Raw genomic sequence first — 20,862 nt, 5'->3', positions numbered from 1 at the left:
ATAAAAGCTGAATTTTTACGAAATACATTTACTTTTATAAACATAAACCCTTCGGCTATCCAAAATAATATATACGTACGTATACGTAAAAACCATGGGACCGGACTACCCACATCTGCGTATCTACGAGCCTCTCCGGAATACTAGACATCCGGACGGGACGGGACCCCGTGCGTGCCCAAAATCATGAATATACGGATATATATATATATAAAAGAGAAATGCGTGGCACTTCCGGAATACGGAGTGCTCTCGAATCAGCGCTAGCTCTATGGATACGGGTCGCCTCCTCGTCTACTGTGGGCATGAACACGGCGTCCCGAAAAGACGTCGATACGAATATTGTACTTGAGTATGTGAAACATAAACAATAATGAAGCATCGATAAGCGAGGAGGCATAAAACAAGGAGCAATCGATCTATCAAAGGATGATCATCGATTAAATCATCATATTATACATACATAGCAATAGCCGCCGACCATATAGGTGCGGTGTAATAATCAATCATCATTAGCATATCAAATATATTATCTCGTGCCCAGAGAAAAGGTGTACCACCCGTACCATTTGGCCATGGTGTGTGTATAGTATATTTATAACCCGACCAATAGGCGCGGTGTGATATCATCATAATCACTTATTACATCATACTTATCATAACGTTTATCCTAGTATACTTATCATAACTCATCAATGGTATGCTTGACATCATATACTTATTCTGATACATGTCAACTCTTAGCTATTCATACTTTATCGGGGTGACATAAGGTCGTGGACCCCGATATCGTTATGTGCATTCCAAGTATGATTCTTGCCTCGCCTTGAAGGAACAAGCATAAGGTGAGTGTGCACAATATCAACGTCGTTAGATTACGTATATGTCGTCATTGACTTGAGGGTATCATATCTTAGGCTATAGATTTCTAGACTATTAGAATTGGTATTCATCTCATATCTTTATCCCGTATGGCTATTCATGAGAGGGGACTCTATGGAGATGGAATATTCAAGTAAAAGAGGAAATTACATGCCATAGGACTCAAAAGGGATTAGCCTCATACCTTTGTACGTTTAGCTTAAAGCGTTTCTCGCTTGATCTCCTAATGCGTCATCGTTTACCTTGGATATTCAGACATTAGCTGTGTCATCGTGAAAGCATACTTACTAAAGCTAAAGAAATTCAAGTAAAGTCTCCTTTGTTTATACTACTTTCCGCCATATTCCGTATCAACTCCCAACATTCATAATAATCACCACAACAACATTAACAACAATCGTAGTTCATTCACATGATTCGCGTTTCATAATTTCACCTCAATTTCCCATAATCATGACTAAAAATCCATCGTCGTATTCTTTCGTATCCAACACTCATTTCCTGTTCTATAAGTCATTTATAACACATTTATATCTTCAACATATTCGTTTCCATGACTCAAGCCAACTACTATTCAATAATGACATTATTCATCCATTGATGACTCATTTGTTAGGCACTTCTACAATTCATGAGTCTCGACTTATAAATACTTCAAATAGCATGTAAAGGTCATGAAACTTACCTTAAATGATGGAGGAATAAGCTTGGAGTGGTGATTCACCCTAGCACCAAAACCCTAGTTTATCTCTCTTGAGATTTCTTGACTTGGAAGACTTTTAATGAGTTTCCTTTACTTGATCCTCTTGATTTCTTGTTGTTGATCCTTGAATTCTATGGATTTCTCATGGATGAAATGTTTGGAACTCTAGAGATTTCTTGAGTGTGGAGGTGAAGTATGGAAATGGAATGAAATGAAAAGGGTCCCTTATATTAATCACAAAAAAAGGCGATTTTTAATGAACAAAGTCGAGTATATGTTAAACCACGGTTTACGGACCGTATACTAGTTTACGGTCCGTCCTCCATGCACGTATTTAAGCTTAAGAAAAACGGAAAGTTGAGATTTTTGACCGCTTGGAGACGATCGCACTATACGGTCCGTAAATCACTTTACGGAACGTATTGTGCTAAACGGAAATCTTCGCAACTTTATTATTTCCACAAAATTCATGATTGGCCATTCCCAACTTAACAACACATCATATACTCAAACTCTTCATCGTTCTACTTGTCACTCAAGTACGGAAAAATTTCGAGGTGTCACAGTTAGGCAAGGGGCAATACTTAAAGACCACCAATTTGAAGGGCAATTAAAGACCACCCCAAATGAAGGATATATGCATATGGACAACTCAAAAGGAAAGCAACATTAGATTAAGTAAATAGGGGTTTGGCTATGCGATATGAAATCATGATTTCATATTTTGATTTAAAATCAGTATTTATTTATGCAATTTGCATAAAATTTCAACCTCAACTTCATATCATGATTTCAAATCCCAAATTCTCTAAAAAGGTATGATTTGGGATTTGAAATCATGATTTCTAATTATTTTAAATATAAAACGTGACCCCTAAATTTATATTTTGTAAAAATAGATCTATAAGTTGGTAAATATTACCAACCATTTATATCAAATATTATAAGATCTGCAAGTTGGTAGTATATTTATAACAAATTTACTCTTACCAATTGCATTTACTTATACAACTCATGTTATTTTTTATTTTATTTTATTGAATTAAAGTCCAATCACTTGATGTTGTATTTTTTTAAAAGGCCTTCTAATACTGTATTATTTTTGTAATGAATTACTATTTGCTAATTTGGTAAGATTGTATAAGAATTGGTTTTCGCAACTTGTGGGTTTTTTATGTCTATGAAAAAATACAACTTAAGAAACTCAAATTGTATGTAAGCAAAACTTCAGCTTCAAATCATCATGATTTCAGATCACTGATTTCAAATCATGTCCAGACGGCTCCTAAGTTGAGGTGAATTGTACTGTTTCAAGTTCTGATCTCAATATTAATCAAGTTTATCTTTTGTCCACGAAAAAAAGTGTAAAGAATTCTTATATTAATAGATTAAGTTGATTTACAATAACAACTACTAACTCTTCGTGTCAAACTCAATAAGGTAATATAAAGAATAGGGTATGATCTCTTACTATAAAAACATTAAATTATAGTAATATTCTATTTTTTAATACTAATAACAGTATATGTTAAAATCGGACTATATTGACAAGTAGGTGGTGTATGTAGTTTCCTAATATGAAAAAACAGAAATATGCAAACGGACAACTCAAAAGGAAAGGAACGTTGAGTGTTGTTTGTGTTAGTGTGTATTGTGTAGGCACGAGTTTCCTAATATGGAAGGGAGAGCTGCAAATGTGCAATTGAAAAGGAAAGCGCCATCAAGTGCTGTTTGTATTTATACATAAGAATGAGTTTGAGGAAATTGATGGTTAATTTCCTTGGCAAATATCAATCTCTAAATCAAACAAGCTAAACTAACAGCATGGTTGCTTCATTGTTCAGGAAAGATGAAGCTTAATACTGATGCTAGTGTGAAGACATCATAAATAGTTTATTATGCACATTATCACCTTAATTTATGACTTCATCATGAGAATAAATTAGTATACTTTAGTGTAATTACGTGGTGCAGCAAGTTTGTATATATGTTTTGTGCATTCACTATGCAGGGTATTTTTTTTTTTTTCGGTTGATCATTTGCCAGCAAATAATAGGTAGGAGTACTTTTTAATTTGTCTTAATAGTTTTATGTAGAAAGACCAACAGAAATGCACTATAAATATGTATCAATTTCTAATGTAAACCTTTTTTTTGGGTCAAGGAGCAATTAGTGTAGACAGCCTATATTAGACGTTGAAACTTTCGGTAAAGGAACTCGTCATCTCTTCACCTCGAGTAATTTTTTTTTTTTAATGTAAACAATATTTATATTAATACTTAGTGTACGTGATAAGTCACTATGAATCGGAGTCCAAGTTCTTAGCTGAAATTTTTCTAACAAAAGTAGTTTCTAATTTGTCTGCGCCCACGGCTTCTTCAACCAACAAAGGAGGAACTGCCATATATATAACACACTATACGAGAGCCAAAATGAATTTGTCAGGTACTCGTATTCATATATGCAGCTAAACACAGAACGGATGAGCTATTTGGTAATGTTACATCTTCAATTTGTGAGATTAGTTGTAAAACTTGACTTCAGTATACATCGTCACACTTTCGTTCAAACTTTTGAAGCATCGACTTATTTCATTGGGCATAGAGCAAATTCAATATGTAAAACAGAAGAAACACTTATTCTAGAAAATTATTAAAATATTGATCATTTGGTATAAATCCGTGTTTTGAAACAGCAAATGGAACACCGGAAAAGACTAATACGTTATTGGTCGTGTCAGGGGACCAACGTCAAATTGGTGAAAAAGTAAAAGGAACAAAAAATTAAAGGGACACCAAAGTCAAGGTGGACAAAGCTCAACCTCGTAAAATGAATGGTTAGTTGAGGACATTTTAGTTAACTTCTCAATTTGTCAAAAAGATTGTAAAAAGAAACTACCTTTATAGAGTTTGCAAGTATATGATTTTAATATGTTACAATCCATTAATTGTGATGATAAAAGAGCTCTCTACCGAACCATTGAAAACCAGGATTAGCTTTTATCTTATGAAAATACTAGCGGGTTTGAAAGGCATACAGAATAATCGAAAATCGAAACTAAAACCGAATCGTGAATTATTAAAAAAAAAAAAACGAACTGAACTAGTTTCAGGTGAATTTCTCAAATGATCACTCAACTTAGATGAATTTATTTACTAAAGTCACTTATCTTTATTTTGTAATAACAAAGCCACTTAACTATTCTTTTGTTTTCCAAAAAGTCACACCGTTAGAAAAGTCACCCGGAAATTTCATTTAAATGTTAAACATTTTCTTATATAGAATGTCATTGGAAAATCTCATTTTATGTAGTACATTTTTCTTTTTATTCTTTTCCAAAAAGAATGTCACATTTTTATATTTAGTAAAAAATTTAAGTTTATGAGATGATTTACAGTTATACAAATATCTAAAATTTATTTTGGGTCATAAATTTCAAAAGTTATCTTTTTTCTTTAAATTCCATGCATAGTTAAATAGTGCTAAATAAATTGAGAAAGAGAGAGTAATACAAAACACATTTAGTATAATCCACCACCTCTTAAAGCACAAGACAACCAAAAACAATTAATTAATTGTCCTAAAATTTAATATCATTTTCAGTGGACCTCTGCCATTGACATGACCTGACTCCGATCTACAACTGTTTGACTTGGAAACAATTATGCAGAGAACCTCACAATTTACACAAGCTGATTTACCCTTTGATTCACTCCAACTTTTTTTACATATTCATCTCCAGCTACATGTCAATGGAGCAACCTGTGAATCAATCATCTTCAACCCATCAAGTGTTGTTGAGTTTTAGAGCACAAGACACTTGCATGGCTTTCACTGATCACCTTTACAGTGCATTAGTTCAAGCTGGCATTCAAACACTCAAAGACACAACAAGAATAGAGCAAGCAATCCGAGAGTCCAAGGTTTCACTGATTGTCTTATCCCAAGGATATGCCTTGTCTCAATCATGTCTTGACCAGCTTGATATGATTATGAAGCAAAAGGAGAAATTGGATCGTACGGTTGTACCAGTGTTCTATGATGTGGATCCTTCTGATGTTAGGAAACAGAAGGGAAGGATTGGGGAAGCATTAGCTTTGCATGAAAAAGACTTGAAACTAGAAAGCAGTGGAAGGGAAAGGGTTGAAAGATGGAGGGAAGCACTTGCTAAAGTTGCTGACTTGGGGGGAATGGTCTTACAGAATCAAGATGATGGGTATATTTCTTTCTTCTTCTTGGTCAGATCTTGCTCTTCTTTTTTTCTCTCTTTACTATTTTAATTTTGTTCTTTCTGGAACCCCTTAAACAAGGAAAGAGAAATCCCAGGGAACATTACTTTGAAGTTGAGAAAAGTATGTTATACAAAACATCCATGAGATGACACCTTTATTTATTTATTTGGTTCAATACTTCTGTTAAATGGTTAGAGAGGACACCCCTTCTAAAAATATTTAGAACCTACTGGTCCGACTAATTAGGATTCAGATTGCATCGAGCCCATTAACTGGGAACTCCCTACCAGGAGTTTATCCATTACCAGGCCTCAAACTCGAAACCTCTCCTTAAGGAGGGAGGAATTGCATCCACCCAATACATTCCTTTGGTGGGAGAAGACCAGAGGCTGATCTTGTGAAGGAGCTACGGGTTCATCACTTGAGAAATTTTCTTTTACTATGTTCTAGAATGATTTTTATTAGTATTACAAAGTTTATTTGTTTCTTTGGGGAAAATCAAGATTTTCGCGGTTTTTGTCCTTAATGGTCTTTCACATAAATTTTGGTGTTAATCTCTTTTTCATGTTGTTGTTCTTTTCCAAATATTATTCATGTTTTTCTTCGGTTAAGAAGATGCTTATATAACTTAAGTAATCTCCGAATTGTAACTATTACGATAGGGGATTCTCCCTTCTAAGGAAAATTCTAATAATTCAAATAACAAAGTTAATCAATAGGAGGAGGGCAAAACCATAGTAGCTTTGGCTTAGATTCTATATATGTATTAAGAAAAACCATTAAATAAGTACAAAAAATAGAATTCGGACCCAATAAATTTGAGGGATGTAGTAGAATTTCAAATCCGAACCCACAAAGTTAAAATCCTGGATCCACCTCGGTAGAAGACACCTTTGGTACTTATAAAAGGTTTGCAACATGCGCCTACATGTGACCATTTCATCTAATAGTTTGAATTATTAGATATATATGAGACAATTTATCAATTTAATGCGGGTCTCAAAGCACCCCAGACGTGCAGCTAAATTTTCCTGACCAAACATGTGGAAACATTTTTATTGATGGGTGGGGTGAGAGTTGAACGAGGATGATCTCCATGTGCTTTGGTGCCATATTGAATTATGTGAACCACCTCATCTAGGATCTTAATGTTAGAGAAGGAACTCTCTTATTTGCTAGTTTAAGGTTGCAACCAAAGAGAAAAATGGGAAGAATAAATAGTATGAGCAATTGGAACACTCTTTCAGAAGCCTTCTATTTATTACTATTATTTATGTAATCTGATTTTCCTTATATTGACATTTTATGAACATATGCTTTATACATCTCGATTATCATAGTAATGGCTGCACAACCTCTTTGATGATAAATTAGCTGTATTTTGACAATTCATGTATGCTATATATGTTTCAATCAAGATGTGCTTAGCTGAATCATATTGATGATTTCCCTTATTACCTTCTGCCCTGATCGAAAAGAGTATATTGCATAATAAGGAACCTAGCTCAGTCATCATTCGTGGACTGAAATATTTTACATGCAATTCAGTTCTACCTCACTTTTCTTGTTTATTGTCATTGAAATGTACAGGCATGAGTCGAAATTTATTCGAAAGATTGTTAATGTGGTCACAAATAGAATAAGTCGGACAGAATTGTATCTTGCACCTCACCTAATTGGCATAGAACGCCGGGTTAAACATATTAACTCGTGGCTGCAAGATGGATCAATTGATGTAGGCCTATTGGTTGTCTGCGGGATGGGTGGCATAGGGAAGACCACCCTGGCCAAATTCATCTACAGTTCAAACTTTCATGTTTTTGAAGGCAGCAGTTGTGTTCTTAACATTAGAGAAGTTTCCAAGCAACCTAATGGTTTAGTTAAGTTGCAGAAGCAAATACTTTCTGACATTCTAAAAAGAGAGAAGGAAAGAGTATCATGTGTTGATGAAGGAATTGTAAAGATTTCGGATGCCGTAAGTGCAAAAAGAGTCCTACTTGTTCTTGATGATCTGGATGACTCTGATCAAGTAAACGCAATTTTTGGGATGAAAAGTTCATTTTACCCAGGAAGTAAAATAATCATAACAACCCGACAGCAGCGTATTCTAACTCCTCGCCTAGTTGACAAGGTGTATCGCGTTGAGACACTAAGCAGTGATGAATCCTTAGAGCTCTTCAGTTGGTATACCTTCGGAAAACCACATCCTGTAGAGGGTTTTCTTAAGTATTCAAATGAAGTAGTGGAACGGTGTGGAGGAATTCCACTTGCACTGAGAGTTTTGGGTTCTTCCCTGGCAGGACAAAATCTTGATGTATGGCAAAGTACAATAGAAAAGTTGAAAGTTGTTCCTAATAATCGGATTATTGAACTGCTCAAAATCAGTTATGAATCTCTAGAAGATGATGATAGGAGTCTATTCCTTCATATAGCTTGTTTCTTTGTCTGGGAGGATAAAGATTTTGCTGTCAAAATACTAGATAAATGTGAACTTTTCACTATAGTGGGGATCCAGAACCTTATTGATAGAGATCTCTTGTCAGTACCTTCGGGTAAGCTCGTCATGCATCAACTGATTCAAGATATGGGTAGAGAGATTGTTCGCCAGGAGTCATTTGAGGAGCCAGGGAGGCGTAGTAGACTGTGGCGTCATAGAGAATCTTTATACGTATTGAAAAACAAAACTGTAAGAATCTTAATCACTAGTTTCTTTCTTTAAACCATGTGTACGCTTTTCTCATAGATGTCTTTTTCGTTTTCTATAAGGGTACAGAAACAATTGAAGGCATCATTCTAGACAGAAATATGCTTAAAGATCACGGGAAAATCAGGGTAACGTCTAGTGAAATTTATGGCAAAAAACGCAAGCTGGAAGAATTTCTGAATAATTCTCAAAGATGTCGACCGAAACAAAGTTGGATGTCCATTTTCTCAAGTCATACCATGGACGCCGTGGAAGTTCCAAATGAAGATTTGGTAACTGATGCATTCATCCAAATGCGCAAGCTAAGATTTCTATTGCTTAGCAACATACAACTTTGTGGATGTTACAAGAAATTTCCCAAGAAGTTAAGATGGTTGTCTTGGCATTGCCTCCAGTTAGAATCCCTACCAAGTGACATTCCATTGGAAAGCCTTGTCGCATTAGATCTTCGATACAGCAGCTTAAAACAGCTTTGGAAAGAACCAAAGGTACTTTATCCGATCACTTTGTCATCATCTATTCCAGCATTGTTTTTGAAGTCATCAATTGGCATCTAACATGTCTTTTCATTTCTTTGTTCCATTCATAGTTACTCAGATGTCTAAAGTTTCTCAATCTCAGCCACTCTTATCAGCTTAGAAGATCACCTGATTTTTCACAACTTCCCAATCTTGAACAATTAATCCTCGAATACTGTACAAATCTAACAGAGATAGATGACTCTATCGGATATGTAGAGGGACTTACTCTGTTGAACCTTAATGGTTGTACAAAGTTGAGGAGGATTCCAGAAAGTGTTTGCATGTTAAAGTTTCTGGAGACCCTTGATATTTCTGGTTGCTCTAATCTTGAATATGCGGCCATGGATTTGCCAGGCGAGCTTTCTGACGGAATCCAAACAAACCAAATAATAACTACCAAACATGTCCGACCATGGCATACCATCTTGTGGTCCTGGCTGAGGAAGGAGAAAATATGTTGTAGAATTTCCCCAATCAGTTTTCCAGCCTCACTAGTTACTTTGAGACTTTCTGACTGCAATCTAGGTGATAATGCATTTCTCCATGTTGATTTTAGCATGCTCAACTTTCTGAAAGACTTGAATTTGAGCCAAAATCCAATTTCCTGTCCCCCAGAGAGCATCATGCATCTTAGCAGGCTTGAAAAGCTTTCACTAACTTCATGTACAAGGCTAAAATCAATCAGTGAAATTCCAAATGGTGTCGACATAGTGGATGCAACTGATTGTATATCCTTGGAGAGAGTATGTGGCCTACCTAGTTCATGTGGCGTACTTTACCTAAATTGTGCTAATCTGGTTCAGATGGATCCTTATTTCAAGTTAGAACCTCTTGAAAATGTTAATGAAGAAATTCTCAGATTTTTGAATCTGTCAAACTTGGAACTGATTAGAAATGTTGCTTTTAGATTAAGATTCGACATTGAGAAATTGCATTCAAATGCAATGGGATTTCCAAAATTTGTCCAAAATGATATGGATAAAATACAACGTCTCCCACCTAAGAGGCTTCCAGCTCAGGTACTCTTATTTGTTTCTATGTAAACTGTAGCATATTTTATGTGGATATGCTAATAATGCAACTGCTTAAATTTTATTGTCTCAGGGATTTTACTGCAACGGCATCTTCTCCACATTCTTGTTGAGTGAACACATGCCAAGTTGGTTTAACACTAAGTTAAGTGTGCCTTTCCATACATCATTTAGGGTGACTAATCCTGATAATCATCGAGTTCGTGGCTTAAGCTTTTGCTTGGTGTATACATGTTTGGAGAGTAAGAAAATTGTAACTGAGGGATTTTTACCGTGCATTTCAATCAATAACTTGTCGCGAAGAATGAAGTGGAGGCAAGATCCTTTGTTCCTGGGTATTCCTGAAGGTGAGGAGAGGATGATGTGGTTAAGTTATTGGGATATTGGAGATTCATTGCAACCCGGTGATATTATTGAGGTTTCAGCCAGTGTGGGAGATGATAAAAAACGTTTCAGTATCAAGGAGGTTGGGATGAGAACTATATTCCTGGATGAACAACAAGACTGGAATAAAGAATCAGCTTTTGAAGTTGAAGAGTTTCCAAGGCCATGTCATCAGAATTTGCTCCTTGTCAGAGTCTTCCCAAAATGATGCGAAAGGTAAGTAAATGATTAGTAAGATGTTAGAATAGTGTTTTGGTGTCTGATTTCAACTTCTTAATATTTGTTCATATTTCACTTAGTAGAAAGAATAATAGCATTTCGTCTCTTCACGGGACAGTGAGATGGAAGTGCAGATTTTTTCCTGTTTTTGTTAACATAATACTACCTCTTCTTAAAACATAGGAAGCAAAAAAAAAAAAAGAACAGAAAAATAAAGAGCTCAGCGTTCTGAAACATGCTATAAGGTAGCACAGTGTTTGAATATGTTTGTCCTCTTTTTCCATTTTGTGCTAAATGATCACCTTCTTATAGTGCAAAAGTATTGCTCTTACACTTCCTCACTTCTGAAACTATGAATCTTTAAGAGGCTCGAAGCTATCACCATTATACTTTTGTTACAACTTAATTGTCATTCTCTTTTACTCTTTGAAGGTTCTCATCAATTTACTCTTCAAAGATTAATATGACTAATTCTTTGTTAGAAAGCACTTGCAAATGCATCGAAGTTAGTTAATTTAAATTTAGCTGGAGTATTATTCACGAATTGAGGTGATTTAAGTTTGTTTCTTTTTCTTTTTCTTACATTAACATTGAATCTTTACTATGAATTCGAAGGGTTTTATTCTAATATTTGATGTTTCTTATTTTTCACGCTTTTAGGAATGACTTGTAATGCCATCATGTTTACATGTGAGGTAGTAGACCGTCTTTGATATTTACTTAACATATGATTCAAGTGATAAAAGTTTACATAAACATAATAACACATGTTGTGGACTTATTTTTTGGTGCATGCATCAGGTGGGCAAGTGTTACTTTTTGAAGGTAATTTGATTGTTGAATTTAGATGACTCGAATATTGGTGTTCGTTTCAAACAGGAACAAAAATTACTCTATTTACCAAAAAAAATATTACTCTGTGTGTCTCATTTATATTTAACAATGCTGCATTTAAACTTCTAAACATACCTATCGCTTAGAAATGAAAATTGTTGCAGGATCTATGGGTGTTGATTAACGCCTAAGGAGTAGTCTTTGCGATAATTAAAACTTTCCAGTATTTGTTTTTCTGCATGTCAACAAACTTGAGGAGTGTTGTGGAGTTCATAGAGAAAAAATGACCTACTTTAGTTAAGGACTTGAAGGTTCCAAGGGGAAGTATAAGGAGATTTTGAACAAGTATCCAGTTCAAACTTGCATTTCCCAGATGTAATAGTACATAGCAATAGAGAATCTATTTGATTATTTTTTCAATAGAATCTATCAGATGTCAAATATCCTTATTTTAGCAATAGTAATTTATTTTACACCCTACTCTAATCTATGCTGCCATCAAATTCATTTTGTCTTGTTACATTACTGCCTGACGCAGACCTATTCAACCATATCCGCGACAATCTTAGCTAAAATCTAGCAAAGTTGACATTTATTGCAGATCGAACTTGAACAATACCCATCAGAGTGAATCTGGAAAAGTCTCGAAATGATGTTCAGAACTTTAAAGAGTTTTAATGGTGGCACTGTAATAATTACAAATTAAAATAGTTCTTTTACTCCGGAATGTGTTCTTGGTGGAATTGGATCAGTTGTTGGCTCTCAAGCCTTGGAAATTCATTCAGAATGCTGATATGTTGCCGTAGGACGATAGATTGGTCACTGATGAAGTGTTGAATATGAGGGGAAACTCAAAAAGAAATTCAGAGTTTCTTCTGAGATTTACTGAAGCTAAGAGCGATTGTTGTGAGACACAGTGAGAGTATAGAGAGAGATGGATTTTCTGCAACAGCGAGGGATCAGGTGAGCTCGTTCCAATTGAGTCATTGGGGTAGCAGCAGCTAGTGCAGGGAAAGCCATTGAGTCATCATGCTGTTGACTGTCACAAATAGTTAAGATTCCTCACAGACTACTCAAAGAAAGGAGGAAAACACCCTCTTTTTGCTGCCGAACCAGATTCGACTTCAGTTTATATGGCCTTTCAACTTCTGTCTAAGTGCTGATCCATTATACACCAGTTGCCATTGAGCTGAGATATCTTGCTGATGAAATGAACTGTTGTTACCAATGACGACAAGATGTTTGCACTTTCAATTCTATTGCAGAGACCACAATGTGCTCGAGGCTGAAAATCGTCATACTAGGCAGTGATTTAGGGAGTCTATGCTCAGGAATGAAGCTACATGGTCCAAAGGGGATTCTTCAATGGAATACCATTTGTCTTAGATTTATACTGCCCTCAAGTACAATAAATCTTTTGCATATAAGTTCATGGGATGATGCACTTGTTCAAATACCTATATATGTAATGTTGAGCTTTCTGTTGAAGGGCCTCATGGCTATTAGTCCACTATTTAAAGTATGTGACAGGTGGCATATGAGTTTTCCATTTCATAGCTATATTGAGCAATATTCTCCAACTGATTAATGATAGCAAGCCATGTCTGCCTATTAGTATTCTGATAGCGAGGCTTGTGAAGAAAGAAAAAAAATATTAATGAAATTCCTCTTCATGAGACAGTGCACATGTAGGCAGTCTGTCCGTTTCTCCTGGATTAACTGTATCTTGAGAATCCTCAAAATCCTTCACTGATCTGCTCCATTTTCCTAGCTATTTTTTCGTTAATCATTATGAATCTGTACTCTTTAGCACTCTGTTTACATTTGCTGAAATTAGTAGTATTGGTTTACAGAAGGAAGGCAATACATTAGCAAACTATAAGTTTTTGGTCCTTAAAAGAACTAATACTACCACTACTTTATTTTACATTCTTCTTTAGATAGTTAACTCATCAGGTGGAACAGTGGACAGATTCTTGTGCAAGGAAACATAAAGCTTGTTGGTTGGATATAGATGCCTGACTTCAGAATTAGGCAAGACAAAGCCGGCAACTTCAGATTCTGATATGGATGTTTCACCATATTATCCTTCTTATTTTTGTAATTACAACATAGGGGTGTTCATGAGTCGGTTTGGATCGGTTTTAGGTTAAAACCAAAACCAAAACCAAAATCAAACCAAGTCGGTTTTTAAAATTATTAAAACCAAACCAAACTAAATAAAATACATATCCATCGGTTTGGTTGTAGTCGGTTTGGGTCGGTTTTTAAGAAAATTTACGGTATTTCCCTCTTTCATGTTTTTTTCCTTACAATTAGAAGAGAATTTTCTATCATTTTCCAACTTATAATTCGTTATTACCCTTGCATTATGAAGAAAATGTCTTAAGATTTATGGTTTTAATTAAGTGAATAAAGTTTATAAGAAATACAAAAAATAAATCTAGGTAACTCTCATATAGTTATTTCTTTGAATAAATGAGTTTGAATTCATGAATTTCTTTTTTTTAAATCAGCTTACAGTATAAAGTTCATTAGCCTATTAGAGATAAATAAAAATTTGCTTAAAAAGTATATAAATTAGTTAAAAGTATTTATAAAAACTAATATATATAATTATAAAAATTATGTATAAAATTTCTAGTTCGGTTTTTTCTTCGGTTTGCTTTTAGTAAAACCAAAATCAAATCAAATATTATCGGTTTTTAAAAGTTCAAAACCAAACCAAACCTAACCCAAGTAAATATTGATTTATTTAATCGGTTTGTTTTTGATTTTCGGTTTGGATCGGTTTTTAACCAAACCGCGAACACCCCTGTTACAACATATTTGTAAAGGAGAGGAGTCTTCTCATCTTCCTTTATTTAGCTTAGCCAATTTTTTGTCAAGGAAGAGAAATGACAAACAGTCAAAGAGCGGGAATTTCCGCTCTTAATTTGAAGGGATTTCCACTTTGCATATTCTCACACTGAAAAATTGCATCACTTCTAGTGTGGGAAAAAGAATTTATTCATGTTTGATTTTTACGTCGAATCACATTGATTTACTATGGGTAAGTCAGTAAGTGATAGATTGAGGTGATAATATTAATTAACTATGGTTAGTGAATAAAAGTGTATATGAAAGACACATAACGTATTTCTTGGTTTGATTTAAACACCGAACGTAGAATTTTTGTTTTGTTTATGTTATTCATGCACACCATACTTCTGAAAGGAAGTTAAGATGTCCATTTCCCGATAGGTATTGAGGTGGTGAGACACTATCTACCTTTCTGTGTGTTTGACCCTTTTGGTTATTACAGTAATAATAGGTATGAATTGCCAATAATAGGATCTTCTAGCGGAGCGAGAAATTTTAATAAAGGGATTCAAAAATTCGAACTTGTGACCTCAAGCAATTTGTAAACTACTTTTGCCCCTACAAAGAAACCAAAAGTTAACTTATATTCGAAAATAATAGTTTTTGTCATATTTGCATAGTACAATTTTCCAACTACGGGGTTTCAATTGAACGGTATAAAATATAATTATGTTAAAAGTATTGCCAAGGGTAGCTGACGGTATAGCCCAAAAGCCAGCATTACTCCAATGCCTGCAAATGAGGTCTAATCAAAGTTCTTGTCTTTCTTGTACAACTTCAAAATTTTGACGTGTGAGAGTGAACTCCCCAATATTGAGGGATAGAAAGATAAAAAGTCACAATCTTTGGTGAAATAGAAACGTATACTTATGTAAGGTAGAATTACAACCACTAGACTGCAACTCCAATCTTCAAGTAGAAAAATTGACTCCCAAAACCTCAAGGCTGGAGACGGAGTTTCAGTAGCCAAATGTCAAGTAAGGCATTTCATACTCTGAAGTAGGTCTATACTCGTTCACAGAATTAGTTTTCCACAACATTAAGTTTATTATAGTTTGAGCATTAGTCACTCTAACGAGGACAACAACTAGGATAACTTTGGGGTCATCATTAGGCATGTTACATGTATGTCTCTATACCTTGATAGAATATGACAGATGTATGTGAAATACAATGTACAATGATATCTTCCCTTTATTGTCTTATATGTAGACCCAGTGATGGAAGCACTAAATATGGATTCAATAAAGAGTAAAAAATCGTATACATCTTGCATTTTACAACAAAAGCTTACAACAATGCAACGGATTCTATAAGGTCCATCAGAGTCAAAATCATATACATCATTCACAGAGCTTTTGGCTTCTAATTTTCTAGGTGTGGCACCGGAACACGACACTTCTAATTTTGAATTCATCGTACTCCCAAAACAAAACAAGAAGTTACAGAACTCCCTCAATGAAAGATAACTGACCTGGCAACTCTTTATAGATAGTCTTCATTAGCTGGCAGCATCATGCATGAGATGAGTAAGAAACTCCCACTTCATTGCTGTGATGATTACGTGCAAAGGGCAGCGAGGAAGACTCTATATCAGCATGCGCGCTTTTTCTCTTTCACAAGGTAAAAATAAGTCAGCATCTCAATCATGCTTGGGGCTAAAATTATGACACAAATTGTATGTGCAATTTAGAAGCTTCCACTAGAATTGTAATGATGGCTCCATGAGATCAGCAATATCATAAGGACCACACTGTTCAACAGGATATAAGAAGCTGAAGACAGAAATACCATTACCGGATGACTATAAAATAAACAAATATTGAGGACCAAACAGACAAACAATAAAGTTTTTCCTTTTCTTTTTAATTTGGCTGTTCGGGATGACCCCATAAAGGAACCATTCGCAGTCCGACCCCCGGCAGCCAGCTCGAAGCGACCTGCTCTTGCTGCGGGAGCAGCTCGAACAGTCTACTGACAACCAAGGGTTCAGGACTGGAACACATGCCAAACCGGCATCGCCAATTTTCAGAAGCTATAGAGCCATTTACCTAGACAATTGGATGTTCACTTTGGGGACCTGAAGGGTTGTAGTACAACTGGGCGTGAATGACACTCAGAGTGCTCTGCTTTTCCATGGACTGCTGGGACCACACTGGAAACCAGCATTTCCTGGAGTTGGAAGCTTAGAAATTTGGATTTGTGTCATACAGCAGTACGCATAAAAAAGATGAAATGAGCTTGATGATTATAAGATACAAAATGCATGCTTAGTGGGTTCGAACGAGTAAACAATTTACAGAGCTAGCACATAAATAAATATTTCCTGTTGAAGTACAAAAGAATATCTCTAGCTATTGATAATATGGTATTTAGACTCAACAAAGCTTTCTGCCTCCCATAAAAATGATCCAAAAGCAACTGCCTCCAGCACCAGCATTGTCAAACCAGAGTATGTAACGGACAGCACTTCATCATTAGATATATCTAGGGTACCATCACCAGAAACTTTAATATCAGGCCTTCCAAACAGTGCTTGCGTCTGCTTTTCAATCACAGTAACTGCTTCCTTTGATCTTAAGGTTGCATATCTCTGGAGTGTCTCCGCATCCAAATACATAACATAGGATCTCAGCCTCTCTGGTTTACTCTCAAAATTAGAATCCGCAAATCCTTCTCTGTCACCATTTTCAGGGTACATTTCTATCAATGAATCTGGATCCCATAGCTGTCTTGGTTTTGCTGGCTCATCAGGATTTGTTGAGATCTGGAAACTCTCAGGAGGCTTACTCATAGTTCTCTCAAGTTGATAACGTTCGTCAACCCTTTTGAGGAAATATCCATACATAATAGAAGCAGCATAGAGCTTACCAAGTTTGATTTTGCTCATTTGAACAATGCTATCGAGAGGCCCCACAGCACGCTCACCAAGAACTATAGATATATGGCTGATGATCATTTCAAATGCATCAGGGGAGTGTACAGATTCTAGCTTCTGCTCTTGATTTGGCCAAAAACCCACATTTCCAGTAGGATCTGATGTTTCAGATATTTTTGGGATCATTGAAATGTCATTGTCTACAAACTTATGTACAACTAAGCAGTACAGAATCTCCTCTAATACTTTCCGCCTTTCTTTGTCTCTGACTTCAGCTATTCTCCTGAAATTCAAAAGGTATCTATATCAGTCATATCCATAAAAATAGCCTTGGCTGTTATGTTTTCTGTTGGGCAGGAAACAATAACTGAAATATGTCACCCTAAGCAAACATAAAGCGTAGGTCAAATAAGTTACTTATGGAGGACATCTTTGGATGAAGACTGGTTTTCCTTTAATTGGGTATCCCTTTCATTCTGAAGGTTCTCCAGCTGCTGTTCAATAGCTGCAGGGAGCAGATGGGGATGGGTTTGCAACATCTGTGCTAAAAATTGACCAACAGATGACTCCAACTTAAGAGGAGCAACTGGGACCAAATCACCTCCTGAACTTCCTGATGCTGTTGCTCTTGTCGTCCAGCTTCTGGTTTGGGCCTTTCCTGGCCCAATTCCTAGCCTCGGAACAGAAAAGGATGGAGAGCTCTGCAGAAGAAAGTAAGATTACTATAAGCAATGAATGTAAGATTGCTACCGGTACTAAAGAAATTTCTCTTGTGAGATACTGGAAGCTAGAAAGTATTGCACCTTCTTGACCCTCCATCAAGAACATCAACATACAATTGTATAATCAGCTAAATGGTCAAATTGAACCACTCTTTTTAACTTCAAGAGGAAAGATGTATTACATGAAGCCGCAGAGAGTACAATGACACACATACTATTTAACCACACGAGCCCCCTACCCCACCCAAACCCTAACAACCTTCTCTTCTCTCAAGCCCCCGACCCCAAAAAGAAAGGGTTAAACAAGGAGCCCTTAAATCAGCTTAAATGTTTAAAATTCCATCACTCAAGCATACAAAATGCCACAAATAAGGTTCAAATTTTTTAACTCAAAATAAAACTTCACTTTTAGTCATAGAAATATTTACAGGAGAAAATTGCAAATTTCATATCTTTTCAGCTGAACAAATAAGTTTTCAGCACAAATAAGATATTTCATGCACTGATTAGCCAATTGTTTCTAACGAGCAAAGCTAAACAAAACAATCCCGAGAATATATCTTTACACATTTTAAGTTTACCAAACCACACGATGTTCAAGAGCAAGTTATAAAGCTTGAAATGTTAGTGACAGATAGATGTTTCTCCTCGATCACATGCATAATGCAACCACCTCTATATCAGTTACTGTCATGCTCCTAAAAGATTATTTCTATTATTTACCAATTTAATTTCAGTTACATGAAACGAATTCAACTTTTAATTGCTGACTCGGAGAGAAACTTATAATCCTGCACCATAGGCGAAATAGATCTACCTTAAGGATTTCCAGATTGAAGATAATCCCAATTCAGCCTACTTGACGTAACCCCTCGTACCTCAAATTTGCGGGTTAATTTTTGATATTCTAATATTTACATATGAAATGGAAGCCATAGGTCCAAGTTTGAATAGTGATCTCAGGCTTTAGCTTCAGCACCCTCAAAGATTAAAACCTGAAACTAGGATAGAATGAGCCACCCCCAGTGTGGCTCATAGAGCCCAGCTGTAATTACAAGGGATAGTAAGATCAGAAAGATGAATGAACATGTATATCACCCTTGGGCACCAAGGCAATGACCTTAACTCATTTTTCTCTATGGAAGATATAAGGAACCTATTGGCTGAATTTCAGAGGTTAGTCAATGGTAAGAAGATCAAAGTGTGTCATCATGCATGTTTATATGATGACCCCTAAAAGGGAACATATCCTGATCTGTATGCATTACCACAAATCAAGATACTATTATCGAATGCAACAAGATAGATAATAGACAAGCTAAAATTCAGAAGGAATTTCCAGGACTGTGAAATAGATAGGGTGGCTTAGTTTATTCTGAACAGGAGAATACCTTATAATGATCCCAAAATCCCAATTCTTTAATATGGAAAGCAGTGAATATGGCTCTTTCTCTGTCAGGTCATGTTACAACCTAACGGGAGAAAATGGTAGAGAAAGATATCGCCCTGGGGAGTCTGTAGAAGAACAAAGTACCTCTAAAGATGAATTGATTCACATGGATAGCAATGCAAAAATCCAGCCTCACTCAACAGAAACTACAGAGAAGGGGCCCTATATCCCACAGTAAATGCTATCTGTATTCCAGTAAAAATGATGCGGACGTTATATAAAATCTAAATGTCTATATTTTCTATCATTTTGGCGTAAACTAAAAAATGTATATCATTACGACAATCTTTTGGACTTCATTGACTCCTTGTATCATAGATAGAGGAGCTTAAGTCCTTATCTTGTTTATATTTGTCTTTGTGAGGGAAAAAAAAAAAAATGTTTTCTCTTACACCATAGTGTTTTGTAACATTCCTATAAAGGAGAGTATATTCGGGTTAAATTAATTTAATAATTTAACAAAAATAAACTATCTAAACCATAGCAATTGGAATTTCTTTCTTGAATCGTGTATTTCTCTAATGAATACTAAATAAAATTCTCTTGTGAGTTACATATTTCACAAGCTATTAACATATGTAGATGCTTAATTAGTTGCTCTAACTAAAATAGCAACAATAAACAACTAATATCAACTTTTACGTTTATCTAGCAATCCTCATAACCCAACAATGATTACCAAGCATGTATTTTCCCAGTCATATTAAGATAACAATTTATCTCAATTTATGCGATACTTTTTCATTTTCGAGAGTCAATTTGACTAAATTTTAAAGCTAAATTGAATTAGATTAACTTAATAATTTAAGAATAAATTTTTATATATTTAAAAAAGTAGTTTAAGTTGCAAGTTCTATCATATCAATTCGGTGAAAAATTATATAGTAAAATGTTAATCAAAGTTGATGCAGTTTAAATCTCGATATATCATACAGAGGGAGTAGGACTGTTTCTCCATGCCAGAACCACACAAATATCTTTATTTTAGACCACAAAATTTAAAAAATTTATTTTATTTCTTAAACGCCGTGCTCAGTCAAACTATATCAGAGACGGAGGGAGTAGGTATAAGAAAAAGAAAGCTTACTTTGGAGAAAGAAGGAGAGAGAAGGGATTTGGAGTCGGAAAATGCATAGCAGCAGTGTTTCAAACCGCCGCCGGCAACTGACGGTAGAACAACCGACACGTCAGCAAACATTACAGATATTTGCATCAGCTATTCCGGTGGTGGAGATTAGGAATCTTCTGCTGGTTGGTAATCTTCTGCTGGTTGGTACTGCTGTTGCGGTACACCCGCAATTTTGCTGATTTTTTGGAGAGAGGGCATTCGTTGACTACGTGCTACTCAAACTAAAGTATCTAATCTTGTTGGAACTCTCTTTTTTTTTTCACTCCTTATCAAATTACAGTAATAAAATAAATACATCATATATATTCATA

The 20,862-nt window shown here is 35.4% G+C and overlaps 2 protein-coding genes across 7 annotated transcripts; one reads left to right on the top strand and one right to left on the bottom strand.

Annotated features, from left to right (window-relative positions):
• The first annotated feature begins 5,139 nt into the window (after positions 1 to 5,139).
• On the top strand, positions 5,140 to 13,225 carry LOC132030122 (disease resistance protein RPV1-like). Of its 6 annotated transcripts, none has more exons than XM_059419617.1 (6): positions 5,140 to 5,801; positions 7,408 to 8,503; positions 8,584 to 9,009; positions 9,111 to 10,061; positions 10,147 to 10,673; positions 12,317 to 13,225. In XM_059419617.1, exons 1-5 carry the CDS (start codon positions 5,332 to 5,334, stop codon positions 10,663 to 10,665), a joined length of 3,462 nt encoding a protein of 1,153 aa, XP_059275600.1. In that variant the 5' UTR covers positions 5,140 to 5,331; the 3' UTR covers positions 10,666 to 10,673; positions 12,317 to 13,225. The 6 variants fall into 6 exon arrangements, with proteins under 6 accessions (XP_059275600.1, XP_059275599.1, XP_059275596.1 ...); XM_059419616.1 differs by having other exon boundaries at positions 12,263 to 13,225; XM_059419613.1 differs by having other exon boundaries at positions 12,112 to 13,225.
• A 3,375-nt stretch (positions 13,226 to 16,600) lies between these two features.
• LOC132030121 (UV-B-induced protein At3g17800, chloroplastic) lies at positions 16,601 to 20,804 on the bottom strand. Its single transcript, XM_059419612.1, has 4 exons — positions 20,714 to 20,804; positions 20,510 to 20,682; positions 17,668 to 17,951; positions 16,601 to 17,533 (listed from the first exon to the last, which is right to left on the bottom strand). Exons 2-4 carry the CDS (start codon positions 20,633 to 20,635, stop codon positions 16,723 to 16,725), a joined length of 1,221 nt encoding a protein of 406 aa, XP_059275595.1. The 5' UTR covers positions 20,636 to 20,682; positions 20,714 to 20,804; the 3' UTR covers positions 16,601 to 16,722.
• Between the last annotated feature and the right edge of the window lie 58 nt (positions 20,805 to 20,862).

The sequence above is a fragment of the Lycium ferocissimum genome, chromosome 9, assembly GCF_029784015.1.
Source record: "Lycium ferocissimum isolate CSIRO_LF1 chromosome 9, AGI_CSIRO_Lferr_CH_V1, whole genome shotgun sequence".
NCBI lineage: Eukaryota > Viridiplantae > Streptophyta > Magnoliopsida > Solanales > Solanaceae > Lycium > Lycium ferocissimum.
The sequence above is the reverse complement of the archived record's forward strand: the minus strand, read 5'-3'. Positions and strand labels throughout refer to the sequence as shown.